The 14,221-nt window shown below is 41.8% G+C and overlaps 1 protein-coding gene across 5 annotated transcripts in view; it reads right to left on the bottom strand.

The window, feature by feature from the left end:
* Positions 1 to 14,221, bottom strand: part of PHACTR1 (phosphatase and actin regulator 1) — a 303,617-nt gene that overhangs the window by 22,986 nt on the left and 266,410 nt on the right. For all 5 annotated transcript variants that reach the window (XM_074899680.1, XM_074899683.1, XM_074899679.1 and 2 more), the window contains one exon: positions 1,330 to 1,385. In XM_074899680.1, coding sequence (XP_074755781.1) covers positions 1,330 to 1,385 — 56 coding nt within the window. The remainder of the gene's footprint in view (positions 1 to 1,329; positions 1,386 to 14,221) is intronic.

Raw genomic sequence — 14,221 nt, 5'->3', positions numbered from 1 at the left:
TGGTCATGCACCAGTGCCAGGTGGTGTATGACACGTTTGTTCCTAAGTCCCGGGATGACAACATGAGCTGCCCAGGGAATTGGCCTCTGTCCCTCCTTGCCCGAGCCTGGCATCAGTCACGTCGCAGGTTCCCCCTCCCTCAGGCTGTTCTGCTACCTGCCATGAGACAATCATATCTGGATGTGCCACCTATTTCCCCAGGTTCTGCCCCTGACTTCCTCCAGCAGGCAGTCACAGGAGTTAGGAGTAGACGGTCAGAGCACAGTTTGGGCTGGCCCCAAACAAATGGCTTTTCCGGTAGCCTTGGGCTCGCCCATGCCGCTCTGCTGTCCAGTCTTTTTGCCTCTTTGCATTGACAGTGGCATCTCTCTCTTTCTCTTTGTCTGCCACGTGTCATAACAGGAACAGATGAAAAAACCCTGCTGAGAGTTAACACTTGTTAGGAACTTGATTTGGAAGTATTTAATCAATTTTGTTAATTTTCAGAGAATCAATCTTTTGCTACCACATCTTTATGATTCTGTACAATGCAGTTAATTTGAACAAGAGAAGGTAAATTATGGACCTACCTAAGGAAACATTATGTATAAAGTACCATTCAGGAATACTTTTTCTGTAGTATTAAAAATTTCCCCAGAATGATGTTTACTAACTTAAAAAGAGAATAACTTGTTTCTTTTGCCTTCTGTTTCTAATGATTTTTTTTTTTTAATATTCAAACCACTTCAATGTGAGTAAAGAAACTGTCATTTTTTCCTATTCATTCATGTGATTATGAGATTCATGCTAGACTCAGTCCTGCTTCCTTTGGAATTGGTAGTAATGTATCTACTAACTTAATTCAGATCAGGGTCTCTAAACAGTATTTTGTCCTGTTAAAATATAATTTCACATTTTGAGGATCTACCAGTGAGTTTCTGGCTGATTTAAAGAAGAGTTTCAGGGGAACATTTCAGGGAAATAATACTGAGTCACACTGGCTTATTTTTTTTAATTGAACAAAGGCTCCACCTAGTCTAGATTGCTGTGAAAATTTTTAGGAAAACTAATCAAGCCATGCCCTAACGTCTTTACTAACTTGTAGCAGGATGCTCATCTGTGTAAGAGCCACATAAAGGCTTTTCACTCACTCTGATTTAAAAAAAATTATTCTGCAGCTCTAGATGTTGCTACAGACTTGCACACTGATTTGCATTTATGATGCGCTTTATTATTATTAATGATGCACATACAGAATAGCTGACGTTTTATAAAAAACACCCAACACACACCTGAACTTAACCTAAACGAGCTGGCTTCAGGTTAAATGTCAGCAGTATCAGGACTTACGTTTCAGTATGTTCCTCTGCTCCAATTCTTCAGCCGTTGGCCTCTGGCTCAGTCGTCTGCGAAAAAAGTCCAAGATCAGTTTTTGGACCATATCACATTCTCTTCAGTTCTCTGTCTTGAAGAGTTATTTTGGGGTGTGAAAGGCAGAGCAGAAAGCACTGACACTGCTCCATTATGTACTTGGTACGCCCGGACCATGCGTGACACAGACCATGCTTCGCTTTCGCAGTTTCCTCTGTTTTCAACTCATGAAAGACAAAATACGTTATGTCATCTTAGGCATGACTCTCCCACCCCAACCCCAGGCAGAGCTGCTGAAAGCTAAGCCCCACAGATGTCTCCACTTAATTTCCTTCCTCCCATGCCTGCTTCCTGACTCGCGCAAGTATTTCTAGCTAAGACCCAGCTAACTCTCTTGCTACCCTCTTGCCAGCCTCCTGGCTTGTGCCCCATTTGTTCAAACAGCGTTTGAACACACAGACAGTCCACAGAAAAAACAAGGGATAGTTTGGCAGCGCTGAGGGCAGAACAATAGCAGTCCTCCTCCTCCTCCTCTGCACCCTCACTTTCCTCCGCCCCCTCTCATGGCTTTTATTAAATCTTATACTGAAGGATCAGCGTGACTTGCTAGTCAACCTGTATGTAATAGGGTCACAAAAACCGCAATCTAATTACAAACAGGGACCCTGAGCCTAGAAATGGTCTGAATATACAGAATACAAAGCAAGGGAGAGAAGCACAAAGGGGTCTTTGGACAAGTAATCCAGGGAGATGACATCAGAAGTCAGCACTGTTGGGCCTCCTCATACTCTCCTCTGAGTCAATGAGAGTTTTGTCAATGATGCTAGTGACAGGACAGAGCCTCCTCTTCCTTCATATGTGGTCATTCAGAGACATTCCCAACTTGGGGGCCCCAGTCTCTGCCAGTTGGATCATCAGTTCCCCTGTGAGGTACTGGGTACTGATAGAAAACGTGACATGAATGGCGGCTGTGTGGCTTCACCTTCTGCAATGAATGCTTCCCCCGACCCGGGGCACAGAAGCTCACTCCAGCGGGTATGTCCCTGCAGGACTGGATGAGAGATGTCTGACAACGGCTCCTCACAACAGAGGGGCTGAGCTGCTGCTCAGAGATGTGCACACATCCCCCTGAGCACCAGTTCAATATCCCTGCCCTTCACATCGTGCATGGTGTACAAGGCTGAAGGGCAAGGGGTGGGTAGGAGACCATCCCCTACACCCACTATATGAAGGCAGAAGCGCTACAGACATCTGACTTCATATAGCCTCCAGACTTCCACCAGCCATACGTCCTTTGGGGCCACTTAACGCCACAAAAACAAAACAACAGAACATGGCCCTATTCCAGTGGAGAATTTGGAGTCATAAGCTTTGTCTCTTTCCTATGGCAGATTGAACATTTATCTCACTGGAAAAGTGTTGAAAGGGACGGAAACTCATCCTTAATTCAGATTAAAGAACATCTGCAAAGTACTCTGAAGACAATATTTTTAATCCACCACATTAAATCCACTACATTGCTTTTCAAGAGAATGTATCAGAGGGATGCTAAGGATGGACTCCAGCCATCTAGTGTGCGGCTGCTTCTACAGAAACAAACATCAAACAACAAGGAGAAGGAGAAATGAGTCTGAAGAGAATGCTCCTGAGAATGTCCTTCCCTTTCCAAGAAAATGCAGAAGTTTCATCTATCTGCATAAGTGATTCACGAAAGGTACTGGGGTACCTGCCATGAAGTAGAGGCATCGAAACACAGCTTTCACTTCACTGTGTCATTATTTCCACAGATGAGGACAGATTTCCTCCAATGCCCTCGGTATTATATGTACCCTGTACTTCTGTATTGCTCAGAGACCTATAGACCGTGGGATTCTTCTCCATGCTGCCTGGCAGAGCCTCTAGTGAAAGTCAGCCAGGAATACCTGTGACCTGTGTTCCCCTTTGAGAATCAAATTATTTTATGGATCCCATAATCCACTTTTTTCAGGCTGCAGTGTGCCCCATCATTTTCAGGCAATGCACTCACATGGCAGAAAAAAGCCACAATACTTTTGATAGATACAATCTGGAGATCTGAAGCTATCTGCATTCACAGGTTGTCGATCGCTTCAGCACTTACAAAGCCAAGAATTTTTAACAGCAAGACTTAGTAGGAAAAGATAAGGTACCCTTGTAGTGTAACAAAATCATGACCAGTCCTTCCAGTGCAAGCAGTGAAGCACAGCTGGAAAATAAAAAAGGTAAAGAATAGAAGCTGTGGAGATGCCTGGCCTCCAGTACCAGTGTTTGCTTTCATCTCCACAAACTGCTGCTATATCCCCATTTCCATCGTCCTTTTGGACTGATTGAGCTTGCTCCTGCTTCCTCATTGTGAGTCCCTCCTTGATGATCTCCTCCATCAAACCAGCCCCTTCCCCAGCCCTTTGCTTCCAAGCTCTCACAATTATTTAATTTCTTGGTCTCTTGCTCTTTTAATTTCATTTCTTCTCTTGCTGCCACAGCGACTTCTGCCCCTAAACTATCTTTGGGCTTTACAAACAACTCCACCAGTTCCTCAGAACAGCTTAATTTTAGTTCTTTTTTCTTGCCTCTTAACTTCTAGATTTGCCAGATGTTGAACAGCTGTTAACATTGCCATCTTTGAAAATCTTGATACTAGTTACTGATCCTGTAAATCAAGAAATGTAAGCAGTTCTTGCTTTGTTACCATGGCTGCAAAGGTACAGGTTTTTTCCCACCAAATTTCAGTATACTATCTCCAGTGTGCCATTCTGATCTTGGCAAACACCAGGCATGATACCTCCCCTCTTCTACCTTCCCTCCTACGCTGCCCAGAATAAAAAATATGAATGATGCCCACCTATCTTGCAGAGGTTGATTTCAGTAGTTTGATTGCTGGATTACTGCTGTGCCTTATTTAATTTAACATCTCAGGGGCTCCACGAGGCTGTCAGGAGGCCAGAGGTCAGGTCTCATTAGTAAGTGTCTCATTAGCAGCACAATCGGAATAAACAGGAGAAGGTGAAGGTGAGGAAGAAGCCCGGTGCAACAGCAAAGAACAGATCTGCTTGCAAAAGCAGTAAGAACTGAGTGGGATGTGTGGGGCTGCTGTTGATGGGAAAGGTTACTCTGGCTGTTTCATGGAGCTGTATGACTATAAGCGTCTAACCAAGGAACAGGCAAGACAGACCTTAAAAGGTAACAATATTTAACAGCACTTTCTGTATCTAAAATCTCTTGTGTGAACATGCTTGACCTTCACTGTGCCATTCATGCAGTTTTGCAATAAGCTTCGGGCATTCAAGGGGATAGGGTACAAGTTTTTGTAATTTGTGCTTTGCAATGTATTGCCTGGTTTATACTTCATATGTTTTGGCAATATTGTTAATAGCAGTTTTGCAAATACACTGACAAAGGTTTTACTACAAAGAAAAACTTTCCTAAGATTTATGGTGACATAAAGAAAGCCTTGCTAAGTTTTCACTGAAAAAATAATATTCAAATGAGATTGTCAGTGAAAAATAAAACACTTTGCTCACATTTACAAAGATAAACTTGACAGCAAACCAATTTTCTGAATTAATTCCCTGCATGATGAAAATGCACCACACTCCTTGTGCTAGAACTATATAAGACCTGAGCAGCTCTTCAAAAGGATGCTGTGTGGTGGAGTCTTTTTGTTTGGGTTTGTTTTTTGAATCTGCTCTGGGCTGGGCTGGGCACATCATAGTGGATGAGGAGTTTGGGGGCTGGAGGGACAATCATGCAAAATCAATTAGACTTAAAAATATTGGCTGGTGGGGATGTAATCTCTTCAGGGAGCAAAAGAAAAGAAAGGCAGCATCTTCACTGATGGATGTTACTGTTTAGAGCTTGCCCAGCAAATTGAAACTTCAGAATGAGAAGTTTCTGCTCCATGTGGCAGCGTCCTGCAGGAGCAATGAAAGAAAGAACTAGCTGTACATCTCCCCAGGCAATTCAAACACTTAGATGAAGAGCCCACACAGTGATGTCTACCCTGCTCTGCAGTGTGGCCATACCCAGAGGGCTCTCAGGACAGTGGCCAACTAGTTGTGGAGCTGACGGTCATATTCTTGCAGCCCTTTTGTCTGGTGGCACCTTTGAAGTAAAGGCGCTCCTGGCTGCCTAGGCTGTCCCCTACTAGGAATCATGGTTTTTTTTCTCCTTCATCCTTGTTTTGTTGTGGATGAGCTCTGCGAAAGAGCCATCCTGCTCGTTGTTATGTGAACAGGATGGTGCTGGATATGTGTTTTCTGGGTACCAGGAATTCATCTTTGCCTTTGCCCAGAGGACAAGAAAACTTAAGAGCTTTGTATGGGGTCATCTGTAAGTATAATGGCTGGATACAAGTACAAGGCTTGCTGGAAAATGATGCCCCGTATACTTGCCAAGCTTATTAACTCTGAGTGTTTGCAGATACAAGAGGCAGAACCCAGCAGCTCTCCAGCACTTGAATGGTGACATCTCATGTGCATGACCCATGAGCAGGACTGATGGGCAAACAGGTCACGGGTGGACACAACAGGGCACACAGCAGTATGGTGAGGTGTCCAGAACATCACCAAAACATCTTGGAGCAGTCATGTTCCTACAGCTCTTCCTGATGATATAGGTCACCCTGATGTAAAACAACTTCTGAGCACAGTGGGGCATAACCTCTGGAGCAACTCCTGAATTTATTCTATAGATGCAAATCTTGTTACTCAATTGCAACCAGGTTCAGACCACTCTAGAGATCGCTCTAAGAGAGGAGTAAATCTGAGCAGAGCACGTGAGACGCCAGCTGCTACAAAGAACTACTTGTCACATTGCTTTTTAGTTGGCATAAATGAGCACGACTGAAGCCAGTAGAACTGCACTGATTTACATCAGCTATATAATTCGACACGAGGAAAATTCAATGGGAGTAAAGAGTCTTACTGTTGCTTAATTTAGCTTGCCTTCCCCAATAACAATGCTGATAGCAAGCAATAATGATGAAGTATAGGCTACCAGGGGCTCTTTGCACTCCCACTCCAAGTACAGAAAATTGGAAGAGAAAAATGGAGGAGAAGAAAATCTTGTATTTGCTTCTGCTGGTTAACTGTTAGCAGAAGGAAGGAATGAACTACCTCCTTTCCTTATGTCACTGCACAACGAGCAAAAAATACTTGTAAGCCTTCACTTTCTCTGAAGTATCAGCCCAGATATTGCCAGCCAGACTTCAGAGTCTACAGAGGACTATCTTTCTCCTAACAGGATTTATAAAATTGGATTAAAAACAGTTTTATCAATGAGTGAATAAACTGAAGGCATATCGAATAGAAAATCTCTACCCAAAGAAGCAAATGTAAAAGTTTTACACTATTAAAATTCCTATACTAGTCTCCATTAAGATGTTCTCTAATTTGTAGGATACATTATCTTTCTTTAAGCTCTCTTTCCTGTGTGACAAGTCTCCTGTTAACAGTCATCATAATATGACTTATAATTCCTTTTCCTGAGAAATCAAGGCAATAAAACCATAAGGAGTGTTTGCCACGATTCAGTTACCATGTAATGACTGCTCTCCATTTCCCCGTTGATTTTAAACATTCAGCCCCTGGGAGATGGTGGTGCTTCTGCAGCTATAAAGAAGCCTGTGGCAATGACTAGAGGAGACCAAAATGGGCAGAGACCCCTGTTCATCCTGGGGAAAATTGGTGAAGCACCACTGAGACAGAGTTTAGATGAGAACTAGTTAGACAATCTTGGTAGGAAGTGCTTGCTTTTGGTGAAAATTTAAAAACTGGTAAGCATCAGTTGAAGATCTAAGTACTTTCTGAGGGTGCCTTATGGGCAAGGTACTTCTGCTGCCTCAGCATCCCAGTTTGTTCCCTGGACTGGACCACCTGGTCCAGGATAGCTACAACAGTCCCATATCCTGGAGGAGAGAGGCAATGCTTTTGCTAAGCAGTTCTTCCTAGTGCACCACAAGAAATACAGAGCAGCCTGGCATGTGAACCAACCAAATAACAGTTCCCGTAACACATCTGCAGTCATCTATCCAGCTGGGCTCTGCAGGAAAATCATATTTTCAACTAAAATTATTTAGATTTTAATTTAGGCTCTAAGCAGTCTTTCACTACCCCCAAAATTATGCTTATCCCAGACTTGGTTTTGTGTTGAGAAACAGTTTCAATATAAACTTTAAAGCTCTGCCTAGTCTAGATTGTGGTGAGGATTTTTAGGAAAACTAATCAGCAAATTTTCTGCTTGCTCAAGCATCTGTGGATAGTGAAAAATATAACCAAGCTGGCCCTTTGTTTAAAACTCTAAACCTGACCAATTTGTTTTCTCATTCTTTAGCCCATGGGAATCCAATTTTGACTCATAGCTCACATAATGCAGTCTTTTCTGTTTCAGCTGAGGGATTGATTTATTATTATTTTGATTTACTCTTGGGAAAGTTACAAGCTCCCCAAGAAAGAACAGGCTGCCCTGATTAGGTCTCCTGGGGAAAGTGAATTATATTCAAAATGTAGATTTTGACAATTCATTATGTCTGCATAAAGTTAAAGTCTTGCCTATCATATACAGAACATACTTCTTTAAAATACCCAAGTAAAGCAGAATCATCTTGGGCCATGAACTCTGTATTTTGTTAAAAGAAAAAAAAAGAATGACTAGATAGTCCTATGACTCTGAGTAGAAACAGTGTGAATAATGACATACACAAGTCATCAACCTTTCATTAGACCACAGTATCACAATGTGGGCACCTGCAGTTTCCCAAGGAATTACTTAATTTCTTATTCTTTTCTAAAGATAAAGCCAAAGAGTGCTAGACACACAAATTCAGATTTCTGCCTCCTTTTCAATAATTGCAAAATGCCTACTGATATGCGGAACATTGTAAGATCACACAAGCTCATGTCTCACACCTCCAGATCTAAAATGGAGCCTCCTCTATTTCATTACAATACTGTTTCATCAGCATCAAACTTTTTAGTCAAATGCTGGCTGTTCACATAAAATACAATCATGCAAGTTTAAATGATTTAAAAACAAAGGGCATGGCGAAATTAAGATAGTTACACCGCAGGAGCTTTGCAGGATTAAATCTCAAATCTCTTATCCCTAATCCCAAGAACAAAATATCCAACAACTGCAGTAGGAAACAATCTTTTTTAGAGAAGGGAATTTACTATGTATCTAATTCAAGAATGTATTTTTGGAACAACAAAAATTGGATATTTTTGAGTACTAGAAATCCAGAGGGGAAAAATGTACAAAATGCTGGTTGAAAATCTAAAGCATGCCAGAAAAAACAGATGGATGTTAGGACCCATTGTAATAAAGAAAAAAATGTTAGCGATTGTCCTTCTGTTGTCTGTACAGCATTGTGAGAAGACACTTGCTTCTCCAAAGGTAATAACACTGAACCAAAAGCTGATTTTACAAAGCTAAAGAGATCATAATTCACAGTTCAAGGTCAATCCATGAATGCCTTGAATAAAATGGCACCACGAGAATCAATCTGAGCTAAACAGATATGCTCGCTATCTATAGGCTCATGTCTGGTTTGTTTTAAAATCTCTTCTTTCTATAGTAATGTGAATTTGTGCCTGCGAACAAACATACTTACAGCAATGAGTCTTTAAAGATGCTTTTTGAAGGAAAGATCTAGATGCTAAGTCTTAGAAACATTTTCCTTACTCCTCTCATAGTAAGTTACCTTTTGTCCTGGTTGAATATAACATTCTTTTCCTCCAAACGCTAGTCTTTAGAGGCTTCTCCTGCCATCTGCACTTAGTCAGTTTTGAGTTGTAACCTTATATTTGGAAGATCTGTAGAGACCGGGTCACCATTAATATATTTGCAAAGGTGTCCCCAATCTTCTGCTGCTGAAAGGCTTCCTGAACTATCCTATGGACCATTCTGCCTAATAACAGATTTGAGGCAGGAGCTCAGACCCCTTCAGCTCTCTGTCACCCAACCAAGCCAGCTGTGACTGAAGTTGAATCTGTGACACCATCCCCTGGTGCTTTTAGCAACTTGGATTAAACAAATTTGGGGTATCTCTCTGGTCTCCAGCACATGGCGGCTTCTTACCATAAAAGCAGAGCCATCTCCAAGCAAGAGCCAGAATAGCAAAGCTCCATTTCCTCCTGGCATGTCCCCCTGCCCCGGCTCCTGCTGCTCCGGGAAGCTCACATGGTTCGATACAGGAATAAAACAGTTACTCCTGTGCATTTGTGGCAGCCTCGGGATGGAGAGAGGAAGCAATGCTTTAGGTGGGGAAGGTGGTTTGTGGGGCCAGGGAAGAAACCATGGAAGGAGGCTGAGGGATGACAATGGGAGCACAGCCCCACCCCCCAAACATCTGACAACCCTCTAAATCCCCACTGATCTTTCCCAGCCCCGCTCTCCTCTAAGGATCCTGTTCTGAGAAAGCTTAAATTTTGCCTACGCTGAGAAGGAGCTGCTGACTCCAAGAAAGGGCTAAGGGCTGAAGCACATAATGGAGGAACCATCTTCCCTGTACTTAGCTAGAGTTAAGATCAGACCTCCTGATGGGACTGTGTGGAACACAGTGACATGGTGATTATATATGGACCACAGTGACTGCATGTACGTAACTTGTGCATTAGCAGGTATCTTGCACCTCTAGCACTGTCAGTATGCAATTTGTCTAATTAAAAAAGCAACAGCACCCTATCTTCTTATTCACATATGCACTAACACAACTGTAATCCTAAAATACTAAGCCAGGGACATTTAAAACACATAAATAAACAAACCGATTTTGGTTGGCAGTCCAAATAATCTGTGACCATCATAGCAAATCTCAATCCAAAATGCAAAAAGCTATTGGTTTTAACAAAGGAAATTTGGGTGGGGAGCTTCACCAGCTTGCTGAGGGCAAGCTCAACACTTACATGGCCAACTTGAAAAAGTCTCCTGTTACTGCAGCAGCTACAGACCACTCAAAGAACCGAGAGAGGGGAGTTATATATATTCCCTGACTATGTTTATTTGTTACAGACCATTTTACCAGTTCCAGCATGAAGAAGGCAAACGAACAATACCGCAGAAATCAAATTCACCTCCAAACACTCACTTCACATCGGTAATGTCAAAAAAAGCGACTTATCCACTTTCTGAGAAATGAATCAAAACCTAAAATACTCAATGACAACACAGGAATTCCAAATAAATGCTTTTATAACAGAAGTTGGCAGTGTTAGCAATTCAAAACCATGATAATTCTGTTTCTAGGAGAAAAGATGCATAGAAAACAGCATGGTGCACACACTCTGACTTGTTACTGAAGTAGAAAAGTCCTGGAAGTGAACAAATTTAAGAGATTTAGGAGTGATTAACTATTTCATGCCAGAGGGATTTCAGATCCCCAGATTGCATGAAAGTCAGGTGATAAATAGGAGTGACTTACTGCAAAGGGCTGTGGCCTAGAATGTTCACTTGAAAATTAAGAATTAGCGCTGGGTGAAACACTTGTGACAAACAGTAAAATTGCTGAAAAATTGAGTTCCAGCAGGTCAGAAACTATCTGTGAGGTAAGGTCAAACTTTGTGAGTAGTTTCAGCGGAGAAAATAGTTCACTAGACATACTTTTCTTTAAAAAAAAATATTAAAAAGCATTAAAAAATGCATTGGATAAAAGATCTGATTCTGACCTGAAGTGCTAGGTTTCAGTTTGTAATAAAAAACTGTCTCAATTTACTATTTTTATTCAGTTTTCCCTACCTCACTTGATAATTATTTTGTTCCATTTGCGTACCAAATGCAAAAAATCCCTTATTCAGCCAACTCCAGTAGACACAACTCTTCTTGCAGTAACTGCTACGGTAATTACAAGCACAAATCTACTGAAGCAGGTAACTGAAGCACTGCCAGCTGCAGTGCAGATGTCTGGGTCATTCCTAGCCATTTAATGGTCACATCTGCATCTGTGGTACCTGCTGATCAGACTGGGTCTTTGCATATGTTTTGCAATGTTGATTCTTTTGTATCTGTATCACTGTTTGGGAATTCATTTCTACCTTCCTAGAGAATTTCATGTTTCACCACCCTACTCAGAGATTTGCCCACTGTATAAATTCCCACCCTCATTCAAGAATACAACCTGTCCCCTTCCAGTTGGTGTGTATATGGTGTGCCAGAGCCTACATTTGCCTCTGTGCATTGGGAAAGTCCAGAAATACTTTTTTAAAAATCATAGCATCTCATAGAACATCAATGAAAACATGCTGCACCACAGACAGAAAATAACAAGCATGTCTAGTTTTTTTAAAAAGAGAAGAAATTATTCATCTGGTTAAAATTGAAAAAACACCATGCCTTAGGAAACTGCACGGTTGTTACTTTGACAAGATAGTAGATGTGTTTTGCTCAGTTATATCATCACATTTAGGTTTAAATTTAGTGGCCTAAAAGCATGACAAGATATGTTTTACTCAGGAGAATTCATGTCCCATCTGCATTTTCTTCTCTCAAAGTTACTGAGATGCACATTATTACCCGGAGGCTAAATTTGGACCATGAAGTGATAATCTTTTTTTTTGGTTGTTGTTGCTTTGTAAGTATTTCTACAGCAAAACAAATGGAATGTTACAAAGAGGCTTATTACATCAAATAAGGAATTAGCAGCAGGAATCAATAATCTCCAAAGTAACAAAGATCCTATTTCCAGGCTAATACTCTTAACTTCAAAATAAACAATAAAACCCCCATGAAACAAAACACTTCCAGAGGGACATTCAAACCTTATGTGCTATGCTGAACGGGCTGCAGCCTTTCTCTTCATCTTCTGCATAGTGTGACATCAGCCTCTTACATTTTCTCCCCAAAGTTTTGAGGGCTCAGTTCCACTGTTACTGAAGTTTCTCCACTCTTAGTTTTCTGACTAATATCAGGTGCCTGCTTGCACATTCCCCAGCTCCCCCTGACACTTTATCAATGTATAAAAACCTGCTTCATTACCACAGACTAGCTGCTGGGGGGAGACTGATATTCTTTTAATTAGTTTTTTCATTAATTAGAGCTGGTTGAACCATGGAGGGGGAGGGAATGCCCAGCAACATCTTCCATCTTCCTTATATAAAATGGGAGAGAAACCTGTTTCCCGCCCAGCTGACCTGTAGTCATTTCTCCTTTACACTACAGACACTTCACTTGTTAAACCCTATTGGGACAGTGTTGCAGACGTCTTCACTGTGACATTTCAAATGAGGGTGCCATTAAACCCCACATTTTTGCAATTGCTTGTCCTCTAAAGAAAGACTGCCTTAAATTGGTGATTGTTTTGTGAGATCCTTACTGGTCTGAATAGTTATGTATCTGTCTTTCAGGCAGAGATGCTGAAGAGAGTTAATATTTAAAATATTTTTTATGCAAGCCAAGCAAAATATGCTTGTTCATGGCTGCTGACATGCCACAGGAGAAGCCTGGATTTCCCTGCAGGGCACACTCAGATACCAGGACTAAAATACTCTGTCCTGGGCTTTCAGTACCCTCATTTCATGGCATCCACTTGTTTTCTGCATATCCAGCTGCAGTGAAGGCAAGGGGAGGGGGCCTGGAGACAGGTAGCAAAGGGAATCGGTACAGTCACCCTGACAAAAATCCCCTCTGAACATGTACTCTGAACTGCATAAAGTGTTTGTAAAACTGGAAGCTGCACCTACTGCTATGAGAGGGTACAGACTGGTGCTGGCTAGGATGGCCTGGGCAAACAGATACAGTGCCCGCTTCCTAGTTCTGCTCAAATTCATTATTAGTTTAAAATGTGCAATTTCTCATGCATCCGCATTAAGCTGAAGTAAAAGAATATAATCTCTCAGCCCCTCCTTCCAGCCCCCATTGGCCACAGCCATGTGGACTTGTGTTTTGTTTTACAAGCATACTGAATTTACATCTGTACCTTATAGTTTATGGAGTGTTAAGCCCACTCTCATGACGGGAGATCATTTAGTGCTAATAACAACTTTGCTCCTGTGATAGCAGCGGTGCTCTGCTGAGCCCAGCTAATGAACACCAGCTGCTAAGGAAAAGGGGGGAAAAAACATGTCTCACAACCACTACACTCTGTCAGCTTTTCAAACTCCAATGAGCAGGTTTTTTGGCAAAATGTGCATCAAACACACACTTCCATCTTATTTTCTTACTAGAGCATTAAAACATTGCTGTACTCTGCACTACTGGAGATCATTACTGTTGTACAGATACCAGACAGCACCACTGCAGGCTGTCTGGGATGTTTCTGAGAGGAGCAAGCTCCCAATTCCCTGAATTGAGAAAGAACAATAAATTGCTGTTTGTTGTCTCTGGATCCACCCAGAGACAGAAAGTTTTGAAGGCAGATCTTAAGGTTCTGCTTCAGATAGCTAGAAAAGGAGAACAGAGCTACACAAGGGTACGAGGAATTTGAAAAAGTCTTGGAAGTGAAACTGGGACTGTGGTGTTTTTTTGCTATAGCAGAGGTGGACTGAGGGGATGTGGAGGTACAGGGCAGAGAGAAATGTTTGTCAAGGGAAGTTGGGTGTCTGGAGTTGACTTACATTGAATACAGCGTGCCTGTGAGATGTTCTTGTTTAGAAACTGAGTCCTGGTTATTTTTTCCATGGAGCAGAGCACGAGGAGCTTGGTCTCAAGGGTTAACACCATACTCTCTTGGAAGTAAAATGAGCTAGAGACTTTTATGGCCTACATGTTTGTCATAGACAAGCATTTGTCAGAGCTTGTGACCTGGTTAAATTGTCTTGTGCTGGCACAGCCATTGTGCAATAACCCAAAGCAGGAGAAATTTGTCAAGCATTGCATCAGAATAGCTTTATGAGACACATTCACAGTAACCTTAGATGAGGGG

The sequence above is a fragment of the Athene noctua genome, chromosome 2 (genome assembly GCF_965140245.1).
Source record: "Athene noctua chromosome 2, bAthNoc1.hap1.1, whole genome shotgun sequence".
In the NCBI taxonomy this organism is placed as follows: domain Eukaryota; kingdom Metazoa; phylum Chordata; class Aves; order Strigiformes; family Strigidae; genus Athene; species Athene noctua.
The sequence above is the reverse complement of the archived record's forward strand: the minus strand, read 5'-3'. Positions and strand labels throughout refer to the sequence as shown.